This window comes from Coffea arabica, chromosome 1c (assembly GCF_036785885.1).
Source record: "Coffea arabica cultivar ET-39 chromosome 1c, Coffea Arabica ET-39 HiFi, whole genome shotgun sequence".
In the NCBI taxonomy this organism is placed as follows: Eukaryota; Viridiplantae; Streptophyta; class Magnoliopsida; order Gentianales; family Rubiaceae; genus Coffea; species Coffea arabica.
In genome coordinates, this window is record NC_092310.1 from 48,658,758 (window position 1) to 48,683,483 (window position 24,726).

Consider the following 24,726-nt stretch of genomic DNA (forward strand, 5'->3'; position numbering starts at 1 on the left):
TGCCGTGAGCCTGAAAGTAAGGGCGGAGCTTGCGTGCCGCATGTACCAAGGCAAGGACCAACTTCTCGGCTGGCGAGTATCGTGTCTCTGGCCCCTGTAGAGCTCGGCTCACGTAATACACCGGCCTCTGAGCCCCCTCATCCTCCCGCACCAGGACCGCGCTGACGGCCTCGTTGCAGGCGGATAGGTATAGGAATAAGGTCTCCCCCGGCTCTGGGGCTGTCAGAGATGGTAGCTCGGCCAAGTAGGTTTTTAGGTCGATGAAGGCCTTCTGGCACTCCTCAGTCCAGTGGAAGTCCTTCGGCGCTTTCAGTACTCGGAAGAAGGGCAGCCCCCGGACCGCGGATCGATAAATCCAGCCTTCGCCAAACAAACAACTTGAGCAAAATTTATTTTTAACTGCCTAAAAAAAAAAGAATATGTTCTTGACGGACCCGATGATGGCATGACAATCTTGAAGAAAATTGGCAATATTGTTCTTGAGATTTGTATGTGGCATTAGGAAATAGGAAAATTGTACTGCTTACAAGCGTGAATTGAGGCTAATTTTTTTTTTAAACTCAAGTTGTTTACGAATGCAAATCCTGTTCTTGAATTAAACTAAAAACATGAAATCATGTACCGCGTAGAAAAAAATTGATGGCATCCAAAAAATATATGTGTCAATTATTTTTACAATTTCATATATGTGCCTGTGTATCACTATTCCTCATTTGGAATAGCGATCTTGGTACCAAATTTGATAAGATAATTGGGGCATTTCATCAACTAATTGGGTTTAAAAAGTGCTCCAATTTGTTATTCATCATTTGCACACAATGTAGCACACGCATCTTAAGATGTAGAGATCTTCAGTTCAAATCCCCTTTTCCCCTTCCCTACTTCTTAAATCCAACTCTTCCTCTATTAGAAAAAAATTTTTTTAAAAAAAAAGTTTGCACGCGTGCTTTTAAAGTGATCTTACATATACTTTATTACCTGTATAGATTATTGACGGGATTTTGCTACACTTACAAGTTAAAAAATCTGAAATACACCCGTTTCACTGCAAGAATACAGGTCAACTAGTAATTTATGATATATATCGGGTCGATCCCACGAGAAAGATTGAACAATTACCGGCACTACTAAATCTTCTCTATTATTTAGACTATCAATGAATTAGAACAAGTAAAACCTACTGAACTTATGCAAAATAACAAATGAAGGTTCCTTAGGTTATGGTATCCCTTACTACTCATGCAAGTGCTATATTTGGATCATTAAGTACTACTATCTAGGCTAGTTATGATATAATTTTCTTATGCATATGAATCCTACTTTCATAGTGAATCAATTACACTCATAACTAATCCATATCTATTCTCATGGTTATGAAATTAGCTACAAGTTCATTTTTTCAATGAAATTACATGAAATTAATCACCAAAATCACATAGGTGCACCTCTACTCTCGTGAGTGTACTCCCTATGTTTAGCACTTATTGAACCAGTGTTAAATCTCAATTTTGATTGCAGAGACAACATCTTAGATAATCACAATTAATGGTAGCAGATTAATCATGATTCAAAGAGTTAAAGTGCTAAATAACTTGCTCAAAATAATGGCATCAAATAGCCAAATAATAAATACTTGCAATCATAGAAAGTTCAACCAAACCTAAGGCATAAACTTTAGAAACACATAATAACATATAAATCCATAACTTGTATATTAACTAAATTTGAAATTAAGTACAAAAGATAAAGAGTTGGAAAGGAATGTAACCCTTGCCACATGAGTTCATCTCCTTGCCTTCTTCATCCTCCAACCTCTTCTTCATCTAGCTAATAAACAAGATGGATGAACTAACTAGCTAACTATCCTATACTATACTAATCTAACACTCAGAAAATGGAAGAACTACATTTCTGTAGACTCCAAGCTTCTCCCGTCTGTCTCTCCTTCAATCTTGCAATTCTTTTGGCTATATAAAGATAAAAGGTGGTCAAGAAATAAGGTTTACACCTCCCTTTTATAGCTGCAAAGTGTTTGTCACATGTCTCGCATTACATGTGACTTATTGGAGGTGAAATCAAGTTGTCCGCGTAAAGAGCAGCCTTTTCTGACCATAATCCAGCCATAAATCCGGCCAAGTTCCGGCCGGATTGCTACAGTGACTTTTTTGTGTAATTTCTGTTCAATTTCCAACTCTGCTTTGATTTTGCCTCAACTTCAACTGAACTTTTTTTATGATAGAAGCTGATTCAACTCTTGACCAAAACATAAAACTTGTAACCCTTTGAGTTAGATTTCCAATACATCAAGAATCACATCATTTGGATTTGTATAGGCTGAGAAATGACTGAAATACCCTTGACTACTCAATGCCCTGTTTCAGCTTCGATCAATAGAAATTGGCTACTGTAGTTCGGCTTTTTGACCTGGAAAACCTTCAAACTGGATTTCAATGCCTTCACCAAAGTTGTAGAGCTATCTCTTATCTTCAAATTGGTTTAAGAATCATCTCAATCCGATCACTGTAGCTCAAGTTATAGCCAAAATACTAAAATGTGTCAAAAATGCACAAAATGCAAGTAAATGTGATAAAAACCTCATTTAATCACTTAAGAACATTTTTCACCAATTATAGCCAAAATGATTCATTTTCTTCCAATAATATAACCAAAGTGACTAAAAATAACATAAAATATCATTCAAACATAACGTAAATTAGTCACTTATCAATTATGCAACAATTTTATGTGGAAGTACTTCTTTTCTTAATTTTGACTAAAGAGGAATCAAGATTTCTGATTAAAAGGGACTAGTCATCTTAAGATCTAGACCAAGCTAGTGTGGGTAATAAATGACTATAAATGATGGGTAATTACGACGTGAATTTTATGTTGGGAATGCCCAAAATCTATTTTTGATATGATTTGCTTAACACAGAAAAAGAGACCAACCAATATGGGTTATAACTTATGAATCAATATTAAGGTCCCAATTCATTAACAGTTGAATGGGAATTCTTAGACTTAATTGGCGCAGAGTTTTGATGAGTGGTAAAATTTGTACTCAAAGAATCAGCTTTGGCATAGTATTTGAAATCTGTTTAACAGTACAGCCTTTGTGGTAAAATTTGTACTCAAAGAATCAGCTTTGGCATAGTATTTGAAATCTGTTTAACAGTACAGCCTTTGTGGTGCGACCATATAGGTACTTGGAAATTCATAGAAATTTCCTGGACCATTAATCGGAAAATGCTTGTATGCAATTGCCTGGGAAATTAAGACTACTTAAAGAGTATTGGCTAATTTCAATCAATTCTTAATTATCCTACAACAAAGACCAAAACTTACCCTAAATCCTTAATTATCACTATTTAATGAAACAACAATAATCAATTAGTTCAATATATTGGGTAAGATGTAGTTAGTACTATAGAAGATTCTACTCGGATGAGATGTCGTAAAAATTTGAGTAGTAGTTTAAGACTTAGCTGGCAATTTAGCTTTTTTTTTTTGGGCAATTTGCATCCTTAGAAGAACAATGGAATCTTTCTCTTTTGGAAAATTTATTTTTCTAATGTATATTTACGTGGACCATGAAGAGTATAACTACATGGAAGCCCCGATAGGCAATTCACTAGTTGGACACTGTCTATAAACTACCAAGATCTGTCTTTTTGTAGACTAACTTACTATAGAAAAAGAAAGAACAGCCAATATAAAGTTTTCCTCTGAAGGTCTTCTGAACAGAAATTATTGTACTCTATGAATGACATTTAGTTCAATTAGAGATTGGTGCCAAAGAAATGTATAATTATTTTCTATTATCTTCTAACAAGATACTTTAATGGTTAGGTTGAGGTCTCAATATTTAGATATCTTGGATTTTAAACCCCCTTCTCTCCTTGCGATTTTTTAAATTTCATTCCTCCTTTGCTAGAATTAAAAAAAAAAAAAAAAAGACCCTTTGAATTGCTATGTCTACAAAAGAATTATTCATTATCAATTACTGGTTTTTGTTCCAATTACAATTTCTTTATGCATAATATTAAGTTTTATAATAGTTTAATTAACATTTTTTATTTCTACATTACTTAGCGCGTTTTCCCTTACGAGCCCACTTTTATTACTTGATCATGCCATTGAATTTTTATTTACAAATGTTTGTAACAATTTTATCTTACACTTTAATGTGTTAAAATAGATTTCATTCAATAAAGGACCATGAAAAAAAATATTTGAAACAATTGCTGTCTAGTATTCCTTTGCAAAAATTTATTTCCAAATAACAGAAATGTTTTGCAGTTCTGTGAAAATTGCTAAAAAAAAAAATTAAATCAAGTCAACCATCAGACTACTTCTTATATAATATCAGAAACATTCATTTTGATAGTTCTTGAAAACTTTCCCAAAAAATTAGTAGACAAATAAAAGAATGGTATGGCTACTATACATAATGTGTGTCTGTCTTTTCAAGCTTTAAATTGTTCTTCTCAATTGCCCTGATATTGGCCGCAGGAAGAAAAACATGTTCTCAGAACATCTTCCTCAACTTTGTCATCGAACAATTGCCCAAAGACTTTACAAGAAATTTATGTCATTATAAAACTATCACTATTCAGAAATTAAGGATGGTTGAGTTTGACCACCATTGTGTTTAAAAGAACAACTCCATTATTATGGTAGTATGCTGGTAATGCATATGCTGATACATGTCTGTTGAAAAATGGTAGGCAAAACATACTTTTTTCTACACCTGTTATCTAATGATATTATTACGTTTGAATAATCTCAAACTTCTATAATGCCAAGAGTTTCTGGGAAAGAATAGGTGAAGATAAGTGACTTGCAGGTATCCATAAAATCAATACGCGTCTTTGAAACTGAAACTCTTAGAAGAAGCTTGGGCAAAATTTATTCACCATTGGACCTGAAATTAAATCAGAGAACCAACTTGACTGGCTTCGGAGCTTTCACAACAAAAAGTAACTTTGACAGAATACTTCAATGACTTTCTCTATCTCTTTTATCATTTCTTTTTCCGATTTATTGTTCATTAACAAAAAGAAGTCGATTCAAGATATGAGCCTATGAAAGGTTCAACAGCTAGATGATACTCATTAATGAGGGAAGTTAATCCAAAATGACTGAGAGATGGGTAGGCCACTTGGTACCATGACTACTATACTATATATGGTGGAAAAAATTAGAATCTATTAATTGTAGTTTCTTTACATTATATGGCAGTTATTCGTCTCTTCAAGCCTTAATGAGGATAGCAGATAATTCATAGGGATTCTAAGACTTCTGAAAGGATTTAGAATTCATCGCAATTTTAGCAATTACTCATGAAAGGGATGGATGGTTAGATAGGAATTCTGTAGAGTGCTGGTAGCAGCCATCCAAAGAGAACAGGTCCATTTGTGCACAAAATAAAGTGAATGGAGAATATATATGCTACATCAATCTTCAACATATACAAAAATGTGATCAAGGAAAAATGAGGAATCTAATAGTTCTAATGCTTACTACTTGCTACTTTTTATGGTTTAACTTTAAAGAGATCGACTTTGGTGTCCTGTTCGTTTGTAATTTGATTCAAGGTTGATAAAAAGAAATTTTTCAGAGAATGTGAAATAGGGCAAGTATCCTAGTTGATTTTGTTTGGATATTGAATGTTAATAAAAAAAAAATGGAAATTATGGCAGTGATCCTCTTCATTTTTTCCCCTCCAACCAAAGCAGTGATTTTTAAGAATACAAACAAGATTTTAAAAAATAGTTGTGGAGAAAACTTTTAACAAGTTTAAAATGCAAAGTGTCCATCATACTGTAGAAGGGGACAATAATTAGAACTCCCACGTTGGCTAAGCAAAAATATATGTTTGCTCTAGTAACATATTACATATTATTAAATGATTTTACTATGAGGTAGGGTACATTTTCCTTATAGTTTAGCAAACTGGAACAAAATTATAATAATTTTAAATTAACATAATGGCGTGGTGAAATATCATCTGCGGCGAAATATATATATATATATATATATATATATACAAGAATTTGAGAATATTGGTTAATCAAAGAGCGACATGAGGATGAAAATTGCTCCTAGAATGGCTTCCTGAACTTTGTCATTGAACGATTGCTCAAAGAATCTGTAAGAAATTTAAGTCATTCTTACTTTGTCAGTACATTGTTTTCGAAAGAATGACTGCATTCATTAAAGAATCAAGCCAAAACTGAGACAAGTATGAACAACACAAGAAATTAGTAATTTATATCATGGCAATACAAGTTCATACAAAAAACAAAAAACAAAAAAACAAAAGTAGGCAAATTAAGCGTACTTTTTCTACACCTATTGTCCGATAATATATATTATTACCTTCCAAACTTTGTAGGTTTGTAAAATGCATCAATTATGGATCTTGCTGTAAAGATGTTAAGTATTAACTAAATTAACTAATTATTGAACTTATACTCATGGAATAATAAATTTTTTGGTAATGTGCTAATTAATCTCTAGAATATTTGACTTTTAATATCCAAGTCTCCCAATGGTGTGGAAATTAAGCTGTTCTTCAACATGCAGCTCCGTGGGACTTCAAATAAATACCTCTCTTCCATACAAATCCCGCGCCTTTATATAAACGGTTACAAAGTTTATCAAGCAATAATGAAGAGACCGATAACATTTTATAGTACCTTACTTTTCTTCTTTCTTTTACAACCTCAAGAAGTGATCACTTTCACTTTCTTGGAAGATCATGATGAGGCTCTCGCACTGCTTCAGTTTACCTTACTTTTCTTCTTTCTTTTACAACCTCAAGAAGTGATCACTTTCACTTTCTTGGAAGATCATGATGAGGCTCTCGCACTGCTTCAGTTTAAGGAAATGCATAGCACATCAACTGATGCTTCTCATGATTGCAATTATTTTGGTCAGTACTCATATCCAAAGACAACACATTGGAAACCAGACACAGATTGTTGCAATTGGGATGGTGTCACATGCGACAACCTCACCGGTCGTGTAATTGGGCTGGATCTGAGTTGTGGCCAGCTTCAAGGAGTCATCCATCCAAACGCTTCCCTTTCCATCTTTTCCATCTCCACGCCCTCAACCTTGCTTTTAATGATTTCATCAGTTCACGGATTTCACAGCGATTTGGCTCGCTAAAAAGCTGATCCACCTCAATCTCTCAAATTCAAATTTTCAAGGAGAAGTTGCTTTGAAAATATCACACATTTTCAACCTAATTTCACTTGATCTCTCTTTTAATCTCCTGTGTAATTCTATGGGTTGCTCGCATCTAAGATATGAATCTAGTAATTTTGAAGCGATGCTTCAAAACTTAACCCATTTAAGAGAGTTGTCGCTTTCGTCAGTGAACATCTCATCCGAGTTAAGGGTGAATTTTTTTTCATCTTTGACATATCTAGATCTCTCATATACTGGAATAACAGGTAATCTACCAGCTAATGTATTTCATCTATCGAATATGAAAGTTCTCTCGTTAGGTGGCTATGAGAATCTTACTGTTAGTTTATCAAAATTAAACTGCAGCATTTTTTATTCTATGAGGCAGTTGGACTTATCGACGACAAGTTTCTCTGCAGCACTACCAGATTCAATTGGGTGCATAAGGTCCTTAAATTATTTGCATCTAGGAACTTGTCAAATTTCTGGTGTCGTTCCTAAATCAATTGGCAACCTTACACAACTTACTGAATTATCTCTAGAAGACAACTATCTTCTAGGGGAAATTCCAGATAAATTTTCCAGTTCACAGAAGCTAAGTAGACTATCACTTGGTCACAATTTATTGGCCGGAAAATTTCTAAACTCACTTCTCAACTTTACACATCTTGGCTTTTTAGATCTCTCTCGTAATCAACTAAGCGGTTCAATTTCTCCATCAATTTTTACTATTCCGACCCTATCTTACCTTGACCTTTCTTCAAACCATTTTGCTGGGGTTGGACAAGATGTATTTGTGGACTTCAATAAGCTTCAAAAGAACCCTCTTCAAAATGAAGCTCCATGGAACACTACAAACAATGTGAGCATTTCCTATCCAGATTTCTGGCACTTGGGATTGTCTTCTTGCCAGATAAAGGAATTTCCAGAGTTACTTAGAAATTCAAAGAGCTTAAAATTTCTGGACCTCTCAAATAACAGGATTCACGGCAAAATTCCAAGCTGGTTCATGTCCAAGACTTGGGATAATTTGCTCTACTTGAATCTTTCGCATAACTTTTTGACTGGTACCATAGACCAACTGCGGTGCAAATATCTGTTGTATCTAGATATGAGTTTCAACTCACTTCAGGGTCAAATGCCTTCTTCTATCTGTAACTCAACTTCTCTTTTCATTCTCGATTTGTCATATAACAATTTGGTTTCCCCAATCCCTCAATGCTTGGGAAACTTCAGCCAGAAGCTCTACGTTTTGGATTTGGGAAACAATGGACTTTTTGGCACCATTCCCACCACTTTTTCACAAGGCAACTCTTTGAATATTCTTATGCTGAATAACAATCAATTGCAAGGGCCACTGCCACGATCTTTAGCTCATTGTGAAGAACTGGAGCTCCTTCATTTGGGGAACAACAAGATTGATGATAGATTTCACAATTTGGTTGGAATCTCTACCTAATCTACAGGTTCTCATAATCGATTTCACGGAGCAACTGGGAATTTTCAAACTGAAAGCCCATTTCCGCAGCTGAGAATCATCGATGCATCCTGCAATGAGCTCACAGGTGTTCTACCTACAGAACTCTTCAAAAGCTTAGAAGCAATGAGAAGCTTAAGGGATCACCGTGGGGAATATATGTCAGAAACTGGCTATGAGCTTGATTATTACATCCATTCCTTGACTTTAGTAATCAAAGGAACGGAGTATAGTCTTGAAAGAGTCCTCATAGATCGAACAGCCATCGATTTCTCAAACAGCAGATTTGAAGGACGAATTCCAGAAATTATTGGAACCCTTCATTCTCTTCTTATACGTACTCAGTTTCTCTCATAACAATCTAAGTGGTCATATTCCCCGGCCATTAGGGAATTTGAATAAGCTTGAATGTCTAGACCTCTCTTGGAACCAGCTTGAGGGAACTATTCCTGTGGAGCTTCTGAATCTGACATTCCTTGAATTCTTAAACCTTTCAGAAAATCATCTGATTGGACTCATTCCTCGAGGAAGACATTTTGATACATTTGGGAATGATTCATACAGAGGGAACTTGGCCTTGTGTGGATCACCATTGACTAAAGATTGTGGAAATACAGGGGCACCACCACCAGCCTCACCATTCGGATCTGAGCAACAATATGATCCAGAGTTCTTTGATGGATTTGCTTGGAGAGCTGTTGTTCTGGGATATGGTTGCGGATTAGTGCTCGGACTAGCCATGGGAAGTCTCATGTTCTTAACTGAAAAACCAAGATGGTTCATCCAGATTGTTGAAGTCATACAAACTGCGAAAAAGATCGAGGAACGAAATATGTCCACATACGAACTTGAGAACAGCAATGCAATTTACAAAATTGGTGGGCAAAACATACTCTTTCCTGCAGCTGTTGTCTAATAATTTTACTTCCTTTGCATAATTTCCATTCACATAATCAAATATCCTTGGAAATGATAACTTTTTTCTATGGCTAATCACCAGAAAATTTGACTTCTTATGTCCATGCCTCCCAATGGAGGTAATCAGGAAGGATCAGCAGTAAAACTGGCTTTGTTTCAGTTCCAGTTGTATCTGCTATGCACGTTTTAAGGTTCTAATAGTTGCTTCTTTTTATGATTGTCAACTTCCAGGTGCAAAGAGATTCTGATTCCCTGCAACTTTATCTTTTGCTTCATGGTTGAAAATGAAATCAAGAACATGTTCAGAAAATATGAAAAAAGGGGTATATCCCAGTTTGGTTTGCATATTGAAAGTGGTTCGATGAAAATTATGACAATAGTTCTCTTCATTATTCCCCACCTACCAAAGAGGTGATCTTTGAGACTAAAAACTAGGCTAGTGTGCTTTCAAATGCTTTACATTGACTAATCAACTTGCACCTTTGTGGGAATTGAATTGGAACAGCTTTGCACCATTCAAACTTCAATCGTTTACCCCAAGCTGATATGTGTAAACAGAGAGAAAGTAATCCAAGCGACATTTTTTGACTTTCTGGAAAAGAACAAGTCATCCTCAGTCTTTTGCAATAAATGATAGATAAGTGAAGCCTAGTCTTCATCCAAAATTGTCAGAAGTGAAATTCATGGAAGCAACTTGAACAGAACTTATTCTTCACTGGACCTGAAAATTAGAGCACCAGCGACCAGCATAATCTTAATTGGCTTTGGAGTTTCCCCACCAAATGGTACGACAATTTTGAGAAAAGGGAAGGGAGAGTTATATATTCAACAGAATGATCTTTTTTCACACTACAATGTGACAAAACAAACTAGGATGAAGGGTTTTGTGGAGTAACAAAATGCATCTTTCTGGAACGTTTCTTATAGTTAGCAGGAAGACTTGATTTTAGGATAGAAGCTCACCATATTACTTGATTTATAAGGTATAATTTTCACCAAATTAGGATCTACTAACAAAATTTATGGTGAAGTTCTTCAAATCACATGATCAATCCACGAGACAAAATCTAATAGCATGAACTAACTCGAAAATAAGGTTGAAATTTCTATTTTAACTACAAAAGACAATTCACATATCCTAGGTAAGGAGTCAAGAATAACCATATAATAAAGCACAAGAATACAACCACAAACTTCAAACAGCAACAAGTAACCATGAAATGGTTCATGATCCAATTAAAACAAGAAAAGCAAGATAGTTAAGTAATCTTAACAGAATGCTTATTGACTTTCTGCATCTCTTTAATCATTTTTTTTCCAATTTTTTGTTTTACAACAAAACAAAAGTGAATTCCAGATTACAGGTTCAAAAGTTCAGATAATACTCATGAACGAAAAGGGCTGAGATGGGTAGGCCACTTTGGCCCCATAGCTGTGACAATTAGTAGACTCGTTGATCCAAAGGCATTTATGGTGGAAATGAATTTAGAACGTAAAATGTAGTTTCTTGGCATTACAAGTCTTTACTCATGAAAGACTTTTCAGAGGAGCTAAGGCCCATTCTAATTAGCCATTACTCATGAAAGGGATGGTTAGATAGGAATTTAGTAACAATGTGATAGAAGCCATCCAAAGAGAACTGGTCCATTTGTGCACAAAGCAAAGTGAGTTTAGGATATATATATATATATATATATATATATGCTACACCAACAATCTGCACATACAAAATTTGATCAAGCAAAATGAGGAATCTAATAGTTTATACACTAGTGCTCCTTTCATTGCAATCTCGAGAAATTACCAGTTTGTCCTCCCTTTCACCTCATTTGTGTCACCATGATGAGGGTCTTGCTCTACTTCAGCTTAAGCAAATGTTTCAAACATCAACAGATGCTTCTGCCTACTGCGAATATGCATATCCAAAGATGATATCATGGAACAAAACTTCTGATTGCTGCACCTGGGATGGGGTAACATGCCATAGAGTGACAGGCCATGTAATTGGCATAGACCTTAGTTGCAGCCAACTTCAAGGATCCATCCATGCTAATAGTAGCCTGTTCAATCTTTCTCGCCTCCAAAAGCTTAATCTAGCTTACAACGACTTCAAGAATTCACCAATTTCTCATGGCATTGGTGGCTTGACTAGTTTAACAAACCTCAATCTCTCCAATTCCAATTTCTACGGTCAAATTCCATCCCAAATATCTTTACTGTCAAATTTAGTTTCACTCGATCTCTCCCAAAATCCTATTGAGTTTGAACATCAGGATTTCCAACTGCTTCTTCAAAACATAACTCAGGTTAGAATACTTTCTCTTTCTAACGTTAGTATCTTCTCCGAGTTCCCCAAGAACTTTTCTTCATCTTTAACAATTGTGGATCTGGGTCAAACTCAAGTTTATGGTAAGCTACCAGACCATATTTTCTCTCTAGCAAAATTGCAACAACTCATACTAGATGGAACTCAAGTCACTGGAAGTTTACCGAACTTTAACTGCACTGCTTCATATATGTTGTCATACTTAGATCTTGCTGACACAAATTTTTCTGGGGAACTTCCCAACACATTTGGCTGCTTGAAGTTCTTGAACAGCATGTTGCTCGATGGATGTCAGTTCACTGGTCGCCTTCCTGAGTCAATTGGAAACCTTTCTCAGCTCACTACAATGTCTCTGACTCATAACAGTTTCAGTGGGCCTCTTCCATCGGTGATCTCAAATCTTGTCCAACTGGAAGTTTTAGACCTTACAGGCAACCAAGTGCAAGGCCAAATACCAGATTGTTTCACAAATCTCCAAAAACTAACTCAATTGTCATTGCCAGACAACCGTTTGGTTGGCCCTTTCCCATTCACCATTGCGAACCTTACCAATCTCCAGACACTGGATCTACGATCCAATTCGATAACTGGTCCTCTTCCATCAAACGTGAGTGGCCTTCAGGGATTGTCTTTTCTATATCTTTCAAACAACTCGCTCCATGGCACAGCACCGACATGGTTATTTAGCCTGCAGTTACTCACAACTTTGCTTCTCAAAAACAATCTCCTAACAGGACAAATCGAAGAGCTCAATGGAATGTCACTGATGAAAATTGATTTGAGTAATAACCAATTATATGGTCAAATTCCTAAATCAATTTCAACACTCCCATTTTTAGGTTTCCTTGACCTCTCATCAAATAATTTGAGTGGCGTGCTTGAACTATCCAGTGATAGTCTTGAGTACCTTGTTCTCTCTAATAATCGAATATCATGGAGCACCAGCGGGAATGTCAGCAACTCTTTACCAAACCTTCATCGTTTGGAGCTATCTTCTTGCGAGATGAAGGCTTTTCCAGAATTTCTCAGAAGCTCAAAGAAGTTAGAAGTTCTACAGCTCGCTGGCAATAAGATTCAAGGTCAGATTCCCAGCTGGGTGACATCCATGCCTTGGGATTCACTTCTGTATCTAAATCTATCTTACAACCACCTTTCTGGGATGGATGCATTACCTTGGAAGAATCTAAGGGTTCTAGATGTTCGATTCAACCAAATCCAAGGACAATTGCCTCTTTTCATTTGCAATTTGAAAGCTCTAGCAATTCTTGATTTGTCAAGGAACAAATTTACTGGTGCAATTCCTCGGTGTTTTGGGAACTTTTCTAGTCAACTTGTGGTCTTGAATTTGGAAGGAAATCGCCTGCAAAGGACCATTAATTCAATGGTATTTGCAAAAGATAGCAGATTGAGGTATCTTGGTCTGAATACAAATTTCTTGGAAGGGCCGCTGCCAGAAACTTTGGCCAACTGCAAGTACTTAGAAGTCCTTGATGTGGGGAACAACCGTCTGAAAGATATATTTCCAGCATGGTTACAAAATCTTACGGAGCTCCAAGTTCTTGTGTTGAGTTATAACAGATTCTTTGGACCCATTAGCATTTTCAAGGCTAAGAGCCCATTCCAAAAGTTGCAAATCTTCGCCCTCTCTTGCAATGAGTTCAGCGGTGTTCTATCTACAGAACTTTTGGAAAGCTTCAGGGCCATGATGAGCTTACAAAGCAACAAATCAGAATCTAAATACTTGCATGCAACCGGCAATACGACAAATTATCCATACTCTGTCAACATGACATCCAAAGGCTATGAGATTGAGTTCACCAAAATCATTAGAACTCTCACAACCATTGATCTGTCGAGCAACATGTTTCATGGGAGGATCCCAGATGTCATTGGAAATCTCTACTCCCTCAAGTTGTTGAACTTATCCAGCAATAACTTTTCTGGCCACATTCCACCAGCTATTGGGAACCTGAAATTTCTTGAAACATTAGACCTTTCAAGAAACCAAATTGGAGGAGAGATTCCAATGCAGCTAACGAATCTCACTTCTCTTGAAGTCCTAAACTTATCATGCAATCATCTTATTGGGCGCATTCCTCAAGGCAATCAATTGCGCACACTTGGTGAAGATTCATACAGCGGAAACTCAGGATTATGTGGATTCCCACTAACAAAAAGCTGTGAAGAAATGCATGTGCCACAAGCGCCCCCAGATGAGGCATTGGAACAAGGCAAGGATTCAAGTTTCATGGGTGGATTTACCTGGAAATCAGTGTTCATAGGATATGGTTGTGGACTTGTTCTTGGCATAGCTCCTGGTCTTCTAATGTTTGTTACTGGAAAACCAAGAAGATTGGTAAGATTCATTGAAGAAGAAGCATATAGTAATAGTGTACTCTTGTTTGGAAAGAGAAAAACTGTATAATCAGCTGGAAAAACCAAAAACATGTCACAAGCGCATGGAAGAAGAAACTAAATATCCAGATAAATGAGGTAACTAGAACACACATTCTGTGATTTTATATTGTTTCCTTGTACAACTTTGTTATCTATATCATCAAATGTTTACATTCTTAAGATAAACTATTCTTCTCACAGTTGCCCTATGTATATTCAGTTACTTACTATCTTTGTGCTTAATAAGCTATTATTCATATAGCGGGTCTGGTCTTATATTTGTATAGCTGATATCAAGTTTTTGGAGCATGTCTCATTGCCCCATTATTCAAAAATAACAACTTTAAGATCTCCAGTCTATGAATCAAGATATCACTCAAGGCCATAACCAAAAGGATGACCTCACAGGATCCAAAGCCATTTCTGATAATTAGTGAGACTGATAGTTTATTGTGTTTTCACTGAATTTCTGATTCACTGAATTAGAATAGACAACTTTAAGGTTATGATACCTTTCTTTTTATTATTCTCATTTATTGATTTGATCAATTCATCTAAGCAATCACCATTGTTGTAGTTTAATGCGCTTACCTTTCATTTTTGTAGGTGGAGAAATTTGGGAAAGGGAACTTTTCATTCCACGTTAGATGTCTGAAGTATTTGTGTCAGACCAATTAATCTTTCACGGTTCTTCAAGTGCTGTCTGTTGAAAATCTAGAATATCTTTTTTGTACAGCTATAAATTCTATGTATATCCCATGATTTCTGCTCTATTTTAGGATAGAATAATTTACTCCCAATGTATTTTAGGATAGAATAAATTAGCTCCTCATTTCTAGGAGATTACAGATTTCATAAAATTAACAAAAGTCAAATTCCATTTGTATAAATGTTGTACAGAGTCTAGAACAAAATAGAACAATTCAGTTTTCTTTTTGTTCATGGTATCAGAGCTTTTGCTCTTGGGACCTCTTCTTGTCAGCCTTCAAAGCTGAGTGCTTTCTTCTTTTCAAGTCTTTATTGCCAAATGCAATTTCTAGCCTTCATTGCTGATTTTTTTCATTAGGCCTTCATTGCCAATTTTTTTTTTTGAAACTTCCAACATGTATGAAACTGAAACATCAGAAATCAACTCCAATACCAAATCAGAAGAGACCTCAAATATTCCACAAACAGGGGATTTGCAGAATATCCAGGCAGCCTACAGGCTCAACGGAAAAAACTATTTGAAGTGGTCACAATTTGTTCAAACATTTTTCAAAGGAAAGGGCAAAATCAGCCACTTGCTTGGAACTGGACCGAAAAAGGGAGATCCTAAATTCGCTGCTTGGGATGAAGAGGATTCTATGGTCATGTCATGGCTGTGGAACTCCATATTACCTGAAATAAGCGATACTTGCATGTTCCTACCAACAGCTAAAAATATATGGACTACTAGTCGACAGACCTATTCAAAGGCAGGAGATGCTGCCTTAATCTATGAGATCAAAACAAAGATCTCAGCCACTAAACAAGGCAACCTTTCTGTTACTCAATATGCCTATCTTCTGCAAAATTTATGGCAAGAATTGGACCAATATCGGCAGAAACTGAACTCCTTGTTACCTGAAATAAGTGATACTTGCATGTTCCTACCAACAATTAAAGATATATGGACTACTATTTGATAGACCTATTCAAAGGCAGGAGATGCTGCCCTAATCTATGAGATCAAAACAAAGATCTCAGCCACTAAACAAGGCAACCTTTCTGTTACTCAATATGCCAATCTTCTGCAAAATCTATGGCAGGAACTGGACCAATATCAATGTGTTCAGATCTTGTATAGTGAAGACGCAGCCACCTTGAAAAACTTTATCGAAAAGGATAGAGTTTATGACTTCCTTGCAGGTCTGAATGTGGAATTTGATCAAGTCAGAGTCCTGATATTGGGGAAGGAAAGATTATCATCTCTGAATGAGACAATATCATTGATTCGAGTTGAAGAGAATAGGCGAGAAGTAATGTTGGAGCCTAAAACATTAGAAGGCTCGGCAATGATTTCTACAAAGTCAAACAATAAGGAAACAAAGATAGGTAGTGGACGTACAGAGTCAAATAAAGACACAATTTGGTGCACATACTGCAAAAAATCATGCCATACGCGAGATGATTGCTTCAAACTCCATGGGAAGAAACAAGTCTTTAGTCGTAAAGGAGGTTCAAAGGAGGAAAAGCCCACTTAACTGATGGAGAAGACCAAACACAAGAAAAATCCAACCACGCTGGTATAGGAGAATTTAAGAAAGAAGAAATCGAAAAGCTAAGAAACCTCCTAAATTCCCTTGAAAAGTCCTCTAGTACGTGTTCATTGGCTCAATCAGGTAAGTACTCTAACTCTTATGTTTTAAGTGCCTCAAGCATGTCTTCTCTAGGCTCTTGGGTCATCGACTCAAGAGTTACTGACTATATGACTGATAGCCCAATCAAATTTAGAACATACAACCCATGTCCTGAAAATAGAAAAATTACTATTGCGGATGGATCTCCTATAACTGTTGCAGGCCAAGGGACAGTAAATCTATCAAATTCTTTGTCCCTAAATAATGTGTTGTACGTCCCAAAATTGTTCTCCAATCTCATATCCATCCATCAAATTACCAAAGATCTTCTATTCTACTCACTGTGTTTTTCAGGATTTAGTTACGGGGAGGACGATTGGACTTGCTAAGGTGAATGATGGGCTTTATTACCTTGAGGAAATGAGTGGCAACAAGAAGAACAATAATCAGTTATCCCTCACCTGCTCCTCAAATAATAAATCTGAAATTTGGGTTCATCATTTCCGTCTTGGTCATCCATCTTTTATTTTACTTAAAAATATGTTTCCTTCACTTTTTAAGAATAAAGATGTTATTAGTTTTCATTGTGATACATATGAAATTGCTAAACATCATAGATTATCATTTTCATTGAGTAATACAAGATCTACTAGACCTTTCTCTTTGATACATACTGATATTTGGGGGCCTTGTAGAGTTTCTAGTATTTCTGGAGCAAAATGGTTTGTCACATTCATTGATGATTGTACTAGAATTGCTTGGTTATTTCTTATGAAAGAAGAATCAGAAGTAAGCAGTATTTTTCCAATGTTTCATAAAATAATTTGTACACAATTTGGAAGTTTGATTAAAAGAGTAAGATTTGACAATCCAACAGACTATTTTAATCAAATTCTCTCATCTTTTTTTCAAAAAAAGGGTATAACACATGAGTCATCCTGTATAGACACACCCCAACAAAATGGGATTGCTGAACGGAAAAATAGACATTTACTCAATGTGACTCGAGCAATTTTGTTTCAACATAAAATTCCAAAAACCTTTTGTGGGGATGCTATTTTAACTGCTGCACATTTGATAAATAGAGTACCTTTCAAAGTGCTAAATAATCAGAGTCCCATTGCTGCTCTTTCCATTTTTTACCCTGATTTTAATGTCTCTTGCACATTGTCACCAAAAGTGTTTGGTTGTGTTGCTTTTGTACATGTTCATGCACACCAAAGAGGAAAACTTGATCCAAGAGCTTTAAAATGTATTTTTGTGGGATACTCAAACACAAAGAAAGGATACAAGTGTTATCATCCACCTTCAAAAAAAATTTTACCTCTATGGATGTCACATTTGTTGAAAATGAATCTTACTCTCAAAGTAACAATCCTCATCTCCAGGGGGAGAGTTCTTGGAAAGATAAGAAATTTTTCCTTAATTTTCAAAGTCCTACACTAAACTTGAAATCTTTCAAACCTGACCCTACACCAAGTTCCAAAGGAGAACATGTTAGCAGTGAATCTGAACCTGAATTTGAAGTTGAACATGCCAGTAAAGAAATTGAACCTGATCTTGGAGCTGAGAGAAAAACTGGTTTAAATCCAACTACACCACTCAAGGTCTACTCAAGGAAAAAAGTTCAAATTTCTGAACTTGTGCAAATCCAAGAATCTGAACCACAATCAGGTATTGAAAATTCTGTTCCTTTGTGTGTTCAATCTGATTCTGTTCAATTGCTGTTCAAAAAGGAACACGAGAACGCACTAAGCATCCAATCTCAAATTTCGTGTCTTTCCATAGACTCTCTCCACAACATAAAACTTTTCTTACTACCATCAACTCCATTTCAATCCCACAAACACTACAAGAGACACTTAGAAAATAGAACTGGTTACAAGTTATGAAAGAGGTGATGAATGTCCTAGAGAGAAATAAGATTTGAAAAATTGTAAATCTGCCTAAAGGAAAGAAAACAATGGGGTGTAAATGGGTGTTTACTTTGAAATATAGAGCTAATGGTTCATTAGAAAGGCATAAAGCTCGGTTGGTTGCAAAAGAATATACACAGGTATATGGGATAGATTACCAAGAGACCTTTGCACCCGTTGCAAAAATGAATACTGTGCATGTTCTTTTGTCTTTAACCACTAACTTTGGTTGGTGTTTATAGCAATTTGATGTTAAGAATGCGTTCTTACATGGGGATTTAGAAGAAGAGGTGTACATGGAACCTCCACCGGGTTTCAATGAAATGTTTTTGGAAAAGAAAGTGTGCAGGTTAAAGAAAGCTTTATATGGATTAAAACAATCGCCAAGGGTTTGGTTCGGAAGATTTACTAAAGTGATGCTAGTAATGCAATACAAACAAAGTCAAGAAGATCATACCTTGTTCATAAAACATTCAAAAGGAGATGTTACAGCTCTACTTGTATATGTAGATGACATCATCATCATCGGAAATGATCCAATCGAAAGAGAAACACTCAAAAAGTACTTAGCAAAGGAGTTTGAAATTAAAGAACTAGGAAGGCTGAAGTATTTTTTAGGCATTGAGGTGGCATACTCAAGTAAAGGCATCTTTGTTTCCCAACAAAAGTATGTCTTAGACTTGCTTAAAGAAACAGGCAATTTTGGATGCAAGGCAGCAAACACACCCATTGAGCCTAACTTGATATTGAATGAAGAGAAGGATGATAGCATAGTAGATAAGGAAAGATATCAGCCATTGGTTGGGAAACTGATATACTTGTCCCATACAAGGCCGAACATAGCATTTGCCGTAAGTGTAGTAAGCCAATTTATGCATGATCCAAGAGAGAAACACTTGCAGGCTGTCAACAGAATTCTATCCTACCTCAAAGGGACACCGAGTAGAGGAATTTTGTTCAAGAAAAATGAAGGATTGCTCATAGAGGCATATACTGATGTTGATTATGCAGGTTCTGTTGTAGATCGTAGATCAACTTTAGGATATTGTACATTTCTTGATGGGAACCTAGTGACATGGAGGAGTAAGAAGCAATCGGTTGTTGCAAGATCAAATGCTGAAACAGAGTTTAGAGCTATGGCTCATGGAGTTTGTGAATTGCTATGACTCAAAATAATACTTGATGACCTTAAAATCAAGTGGGAAGGACCTATGAAACTCTATTGCGACAACAAGTCTGCCATCAACATTGCACACAATCCAGTGCAACATGATCGCACAAAGCACATCAAAGTAGATAGACATGTTATTAAAGAAAAGCTGGACAGCGGCATGATTTGCACTCCATATGTAACATCAAATAATCAATTGGCAAATGTGTTAACTAAGGGAATGCCAACTTCCAACTTTGAAGACACTACATGCAAGATGGGAATGGAAAATATCTATTCACCATCTTGAGGGGGAGTGTTGAAAATCTAGAATATCTTTTTTGTACAGCTATAAATTCTATGTATATCCCATGATTTCTGATCTATTTTAGGATAGAATAATTTACTCCTAATGTATTTTAGGATAGAATAAATTAGCTCCTAATTTTTAGGAGATTACAGATTTCATTGAATTGACAAAAATCAAATTCCATTTGTATAAATATTGTACAGAGCCTAGAACAAAATAAAACAATTCAGTTTTCTTTTTGTTCACTATCAATTACTAAACTCATAGAAATCTAAATCCGCTTCAAAATTTCTCATTTTATGTCCTTTGTTCTTTTCATGTGTGAATCTTAGTGTGGTTTTGTAACACTTTGTAGAAGCTCAACGATTGATTACTAGATTCAGGTTTCTAAAAGATAGTCTCCATAATTATATGATTTAGGAAACCCAAACTAATGGTGAAAATAATAATTACATTTTTTCAGAAGCTCCTAAAGGTAGGAACTAATATTGAAATTCACCTTTACGAGACGGTACAGAAGCTATACATTGGTACATCCCAAACTTATTCAGAAAATGATCCATCTTTGTGTCAAAGTTCATTAAGGGTATACAAGAAGGTCCAACCACAAGCTAAACATTAGTTTTACTAGAACTAATTTTTATTAAACTTCAAAACATAAGCTAAATTATTTGACAACAAACTAGCAATGAATTGAGAACATAGGATTTTGTGATTCAACAAAAAAAGAGGAAACTAAGGATTATGTGGATTTGCACAAGTACATGTAACTTGATGTTACTGTTGGATCTTTTAATTGGAACGAAGAATAAAGGATGGCTTACCTAATTAAATTTACCACTACCAGGTCAACCTTCTTGTAGTTTCAGCATTGTTTTCTCAATAACTCACAGCTTCCCCATGGATTTTCTGCATTCAAATAATTTTGTCCTCAGCGTCAGAGAGAAGTCATAGACAAGTAATTTGATTGTTAAGAAACCAACATGTAAGGCCATTCAATTAACTTCTTAATCATGTAACTCACCTTTGTGCACAGAAATATGAGACTCTAAAAGACAAACCTTGAAATAGCATTTCTCCATTCACATTTAGTTTGATTTTATGATCTAAAGTAACTGCTGGTGTACTTGCGACACAAAATGAGAAGACTAACGTGCTTTGTGCGTCAGTTGAATGAAGCTAAAGGAAAGCACCAACAGAGTGCCCTGCGTCTGATGAACAAAAGCCACATATGGCAACACGATGAACATCTCGAGCTCCACGACAAACCTAGTTGCAAAGTTACCCATTAAGGAACATAAAAACGAAAGTTGAAAACTCTCTGATCGAACATCTTTAAAACCAACAGAACAAACTTCCAGAAGCAGCAAGTCATTCTGATTCTTGTGCAATCTTTTATCAATCCCACAAGGGTGGAACAAAACCTAGAAGCGGATTCAATTAATAACTCTATGAGTGACAAATTGTCATCAAAAGATTTAAGCTCTGAGGGAAACAACTACAACCAAAATTTTACTTGTGGTATACATCTAAATGAAAGCAATTTCAAAGTTTGAGCAGCCAAAAACATCAGCAAGAATGATGATTGCTACCCATAAAAGGAAAAAGAAAAAAAAGGATCAGATCAGCAGCTCTACTCAGCCACCACTCAAACTGATTGCAACATAGCTAGAACATGTTGACACTCTGCCTAATCTAATTAACAAGAAACTGGCATGTCATACAAATGCACTTCTGGACACGCAATTGCGAGAAACTGGCATGTCATATAGATGCACCTCTGGAGGCGCAATTGATAAAAATTTCTGCTGACATGGCAACAAAATGTTGATCTCAGCATCCTGGCAGTATACTTCATGGATGGAATAGTTGGAAAATTGTATTCAGCAAGTCATGGAGCCTGATGTTTCCAAGTCACTCTCTTCACTCCCAGCAAGTTTAATAGATCCGCCAAAAAGAGCCATCTTCTCTGACAAATTACGAAGAGCATCCTGCCTATTAGCCAATTCCATAAGCACCTTAATCCTCCTAAATGAAACATTACTTGGTTTTTGCCCTTTCTCCACCATCTGCAAGAAAGACCTCTCAGCCTCATCCAACTTCCCCATGTCACAAAGCAAATCAAACAAAACGTCAGAGACCAATATATAAGAGCCAAACCCCATCTCCACCATATCATTCCATAGCTCAAGTGCCATTTCAACCTTCTCGTGCCTTCTCAACAACCTGATCAAAAACATACAAGATTGAGTGTTTGGTAGACACCCTGTTTCCCTCATTCTCAGGTACAAGTTCCATGAACTTATCAAATCATTCCACCAATAAAATGTCCTCAACAAAATATTATAAGTAGTTGCATTTGGGCTCAACCCCTTCTTTACCATCTCATTCATCAAACCGTAGGCATCCCCAATCCTCTTTGCAATACAGAAATTTCTAATAGCAGCATTGTAAGCTGCGACATCAGGATAGCATCCATACTCTCTCATCTCTTCCAAAACATCCCTTGCCTTATCAGGTTGCCCCACAAGCCCCAAACCACCAATCAAACTCGTATATGTAATCACATCTGGACTAATATCCCTCTCCCTCATCTCCTCCACCACCCTATACGCCTTATCGATTTCTCTCGTCTTACAATACACATCCACCAAACAGTTATAAGAAACAATATCAGGTTCAACCCCCATTTCCCTCATCTCCTCAAAAAAGCCCTCGGCCTCATCAGTTGACTTCCAACCAGACAACAATATATTAAAAGTCTGCAAATTCGGCCTAAACTCATGCTTCAAGTTATGATACACATTCCTGGCATCACTCATACTCTTCTCTTGACACAATGTCCTAAACAGTGCATTGTAACAACTAGTATCAAACTCCAAAACAAGCCTTCGAAACCGCTTAAACGAAATCACAGTCTGCTTAACTGAACAAACCTTAGCAATCCTAGCTAAGACAACTTGAACAGTTCTTGAAGTGATCGAAGATTGATCCTTTTTCTTCGCTTCCACCAAAACCTCCCAAATATTATCAAATTTTCTGCTCCTACCCAAAACATACAGCATTGTATCCAAAGAAAATGCAGAATGCAAAAACCCCTTTTTCCTAGATGTAAACTTAAAGAATTCCAAAGCCTGTAATGGATTAGAATGAGAAAATCTAACCCTTTTCAGAACCTTATCAATTAAGTCATTTGAGAAAGGGATTGAAGCTGCTGCTGATCTCAGTGACTGTCTGAGTTCAACTGAGGTTCTTGAACTTGTTAGTATCCGAAAAACAGTCTCAACATCGTCGTTTACAGCAGGGGAGGAAGAAGTAAAAGGCGGGATTTTTTCAATTTGGGGAATGGAACTAAAGAAAAGAAGAGAATTTAAACAGGCATACCTTACTGTTGCCGTTGATGATGTACAAGAGTGAAGAAAAATGGGATTTCTGATAAAAAGATGGAGCATTTTTTTTGGGATGAAATCTGAATGAAGACAAGAACCAAATATTCAGACTCTATGCTACTGCTGCTCCTGCAGGTTTTCCCTCAAGTTTTCGAATGCATGAAAATTTTGGGATTTTTGTGATTTTGGGGTCATTTGTTATGCTGTGGTTTTGCCGCAAAGCGATTCTTCCAGCTGAATTGAAGTAAAAGAAACACTTCAGGGATGCACCTCAGTATTCTTTTGTTTTCCTCTTTTTTGCCTTTTTTTTCCATCGGCGAAATAAAAGAGAGAAAAAAAAAAGTAGGCTAATACCATAAAAATGGTTTTAGAACAGTCAGATCCAATTACTTTTAAAGGTCAAATTAGCACTTACTCTTGTTAGGCTGGTTCTAGTTTCGATTTCAGTTTCTATCATTTTCAATTTTAGTATTTTTCTAGGTATAGTTTTCAGATTTTCTAGTACATTTAATTACTTATGATTATAAAATTAATTTTAAGAAAATATAATAATGAATTTAGAGGAAGGAGAAACTAAAGAAAATGAATGTAAAAAAAAAAAAATAAGGCTTTTATTCTATTATTAGCTAACAAGGAAGAGAAAGATGATAAAAAAAATTTATGAAAAACACACCTCATATTTGTTGAATGTTTTACATAAAACAAAAAATACATATAATTTTCTATCAAACTTGAAAAAAAGAAAAAGAGAAAAACATCTCAATTTTTTCACTAACTTGCTCTTTATTTTTCTTTGGACTCGGCATTTTAAAACTAGCTTAATGTTACTGAACTTTCGTTGAACCTCATCCAAAACCTTCAACCATGGTTCTAACCCCGATTTCAATTTTTCAAATTAGTTATAATTCTATTTTAACAAATTGTTGATTCAATTCCGATTTGATTCCAATTTGAACCTGAACTTATGGCCATGGTTATTACTATTACGACCCAAATAGTGAAAACTTGGGATTTTTTTTTTTTATGGAATTGGCACAACTTTGGTGCGAAAGGAAGCTCAAGGGCTCATGCATCAAAAACAGAACCTGTTTCGTTGAAGCTCTTTTGGACAGTGGATATTACTGGCTCAGGCCATTGAATTTGAATTGAAGAAGGATTGCATCATGATATAAATAATTAGATTGTAAACTAATCGAATCGAATACAAAATCTATTCCCAGATTGAATTCTGGATATTAAGTCACACAACAAGTAGGAAAAAATAATAAAGTTAAAATTGGGACTTCGTTTATGTCACATGTATTGCCAATTTTCATGTAAATCCG

General features: G+C 35.9%; 3 protein-coding genes and 1 pseudogene across 3 annotated transcripts; 3 read left to right on the forward strand and 1 right to left on the reverse strand.

Annotated features, from left to right (window-relative positions):
* The first annotated feature begins 6,777 nt into the window (after nt 1-6,777).
* Nucleotides 6,778-9,690, forward strand: LOC113741585 (receptor-like protein 33; annotated as a pseudogene).
* A 1,634-nt stretch (nt 9,691-11,324) lies between these two features.
* Nucleotides 11,325-15,281, forward strand: LOC113704725 (receptor-like protein 6). The gene is made up of 2 exons (XM_027226602.2): nt 11,325-14,411; nt 14,922-15,281. Exon 1 carries the CDS (start codon nt 11,338-11,340, stop codon nt 14,341-14,343), a length of 3,006 nt encoding a protein of 1,001 aa, XP_027082403.2. The 5' UTR covers nt 11,325-11,337; the 3' UTR covers nt 14,344-14,411; nt 14,922-15,281.
* Nucleotides 15,282-15,418: 137 nt separating this feature from the next.
* On the forward strand, nt 15,419-16,540 carry LOC140005884 (uncharacterized). Its single transcript, XM_072047066.1, has 2 exons — nt 15,419-15,929; nt 16,002-16,540. Exons 1-2 carry the CDS (start codon nt 15,419-15,421, stop codon nt 16,538-16,540), a joined length of 1,050 nt encoding a protein of 349 aa, XP_071903167.1.
* A 4,958-nt stretch (nt 16,541-21,498) lies between these two features.
* Nucleotides 21,499-23,746, reverse strand: LOC113725624 (putative pentatricopeptide repeat-containing protein At1g02420). The gene has a single exon (XM_027248901.2). The coding sequence runs from the start codon at nt 23,462-23,464 to the stop codon at nt 21,896-21,898; it is 1,569 nt and encodes a 522-aa protein (XP_027104702.2). The 5' UTR covers nt 23,465-23,746; the 3' UTR covers nt 21,499-21,895.
* Between the last annotated feature and the right edge of the window lie 980 nt (nt 23,747-24,726).

What these genes read in the sequence shown, in the direction of transcription:
- LOC113704725 (XM_027226602.2), top strand. Translation starts at nt 11,338, where the DNA reads ATGAGGAATCTAATAGTTTATACACTAGTGCTCCTTTCATTGCAATCT.
- LOC140005884 (XM_072047066.1), top strand. Translation starts at nt 15,419, where the DNA reads ATGTATGAAACTGAAACATCAGAAATCAACTCCAATACCAAATCAGAA. An exon ending in CTCCTTGTTACCTGAAATAA is followed by an intron (nt 15,930 to 16,001) that starts GTGATACTTGCA and finishes ATTCAAAGGCAG; the next exon opens with GAGATGCTGCCCTAATCTAT.
- LOC113725624 (XM_027248901.2), bottom strand. Translation starts at nt 23,464, where the DNA reads ATGCTCCATCTTTTTATCAGAAATCCCATTTTTCTTCACTCTTGTACA.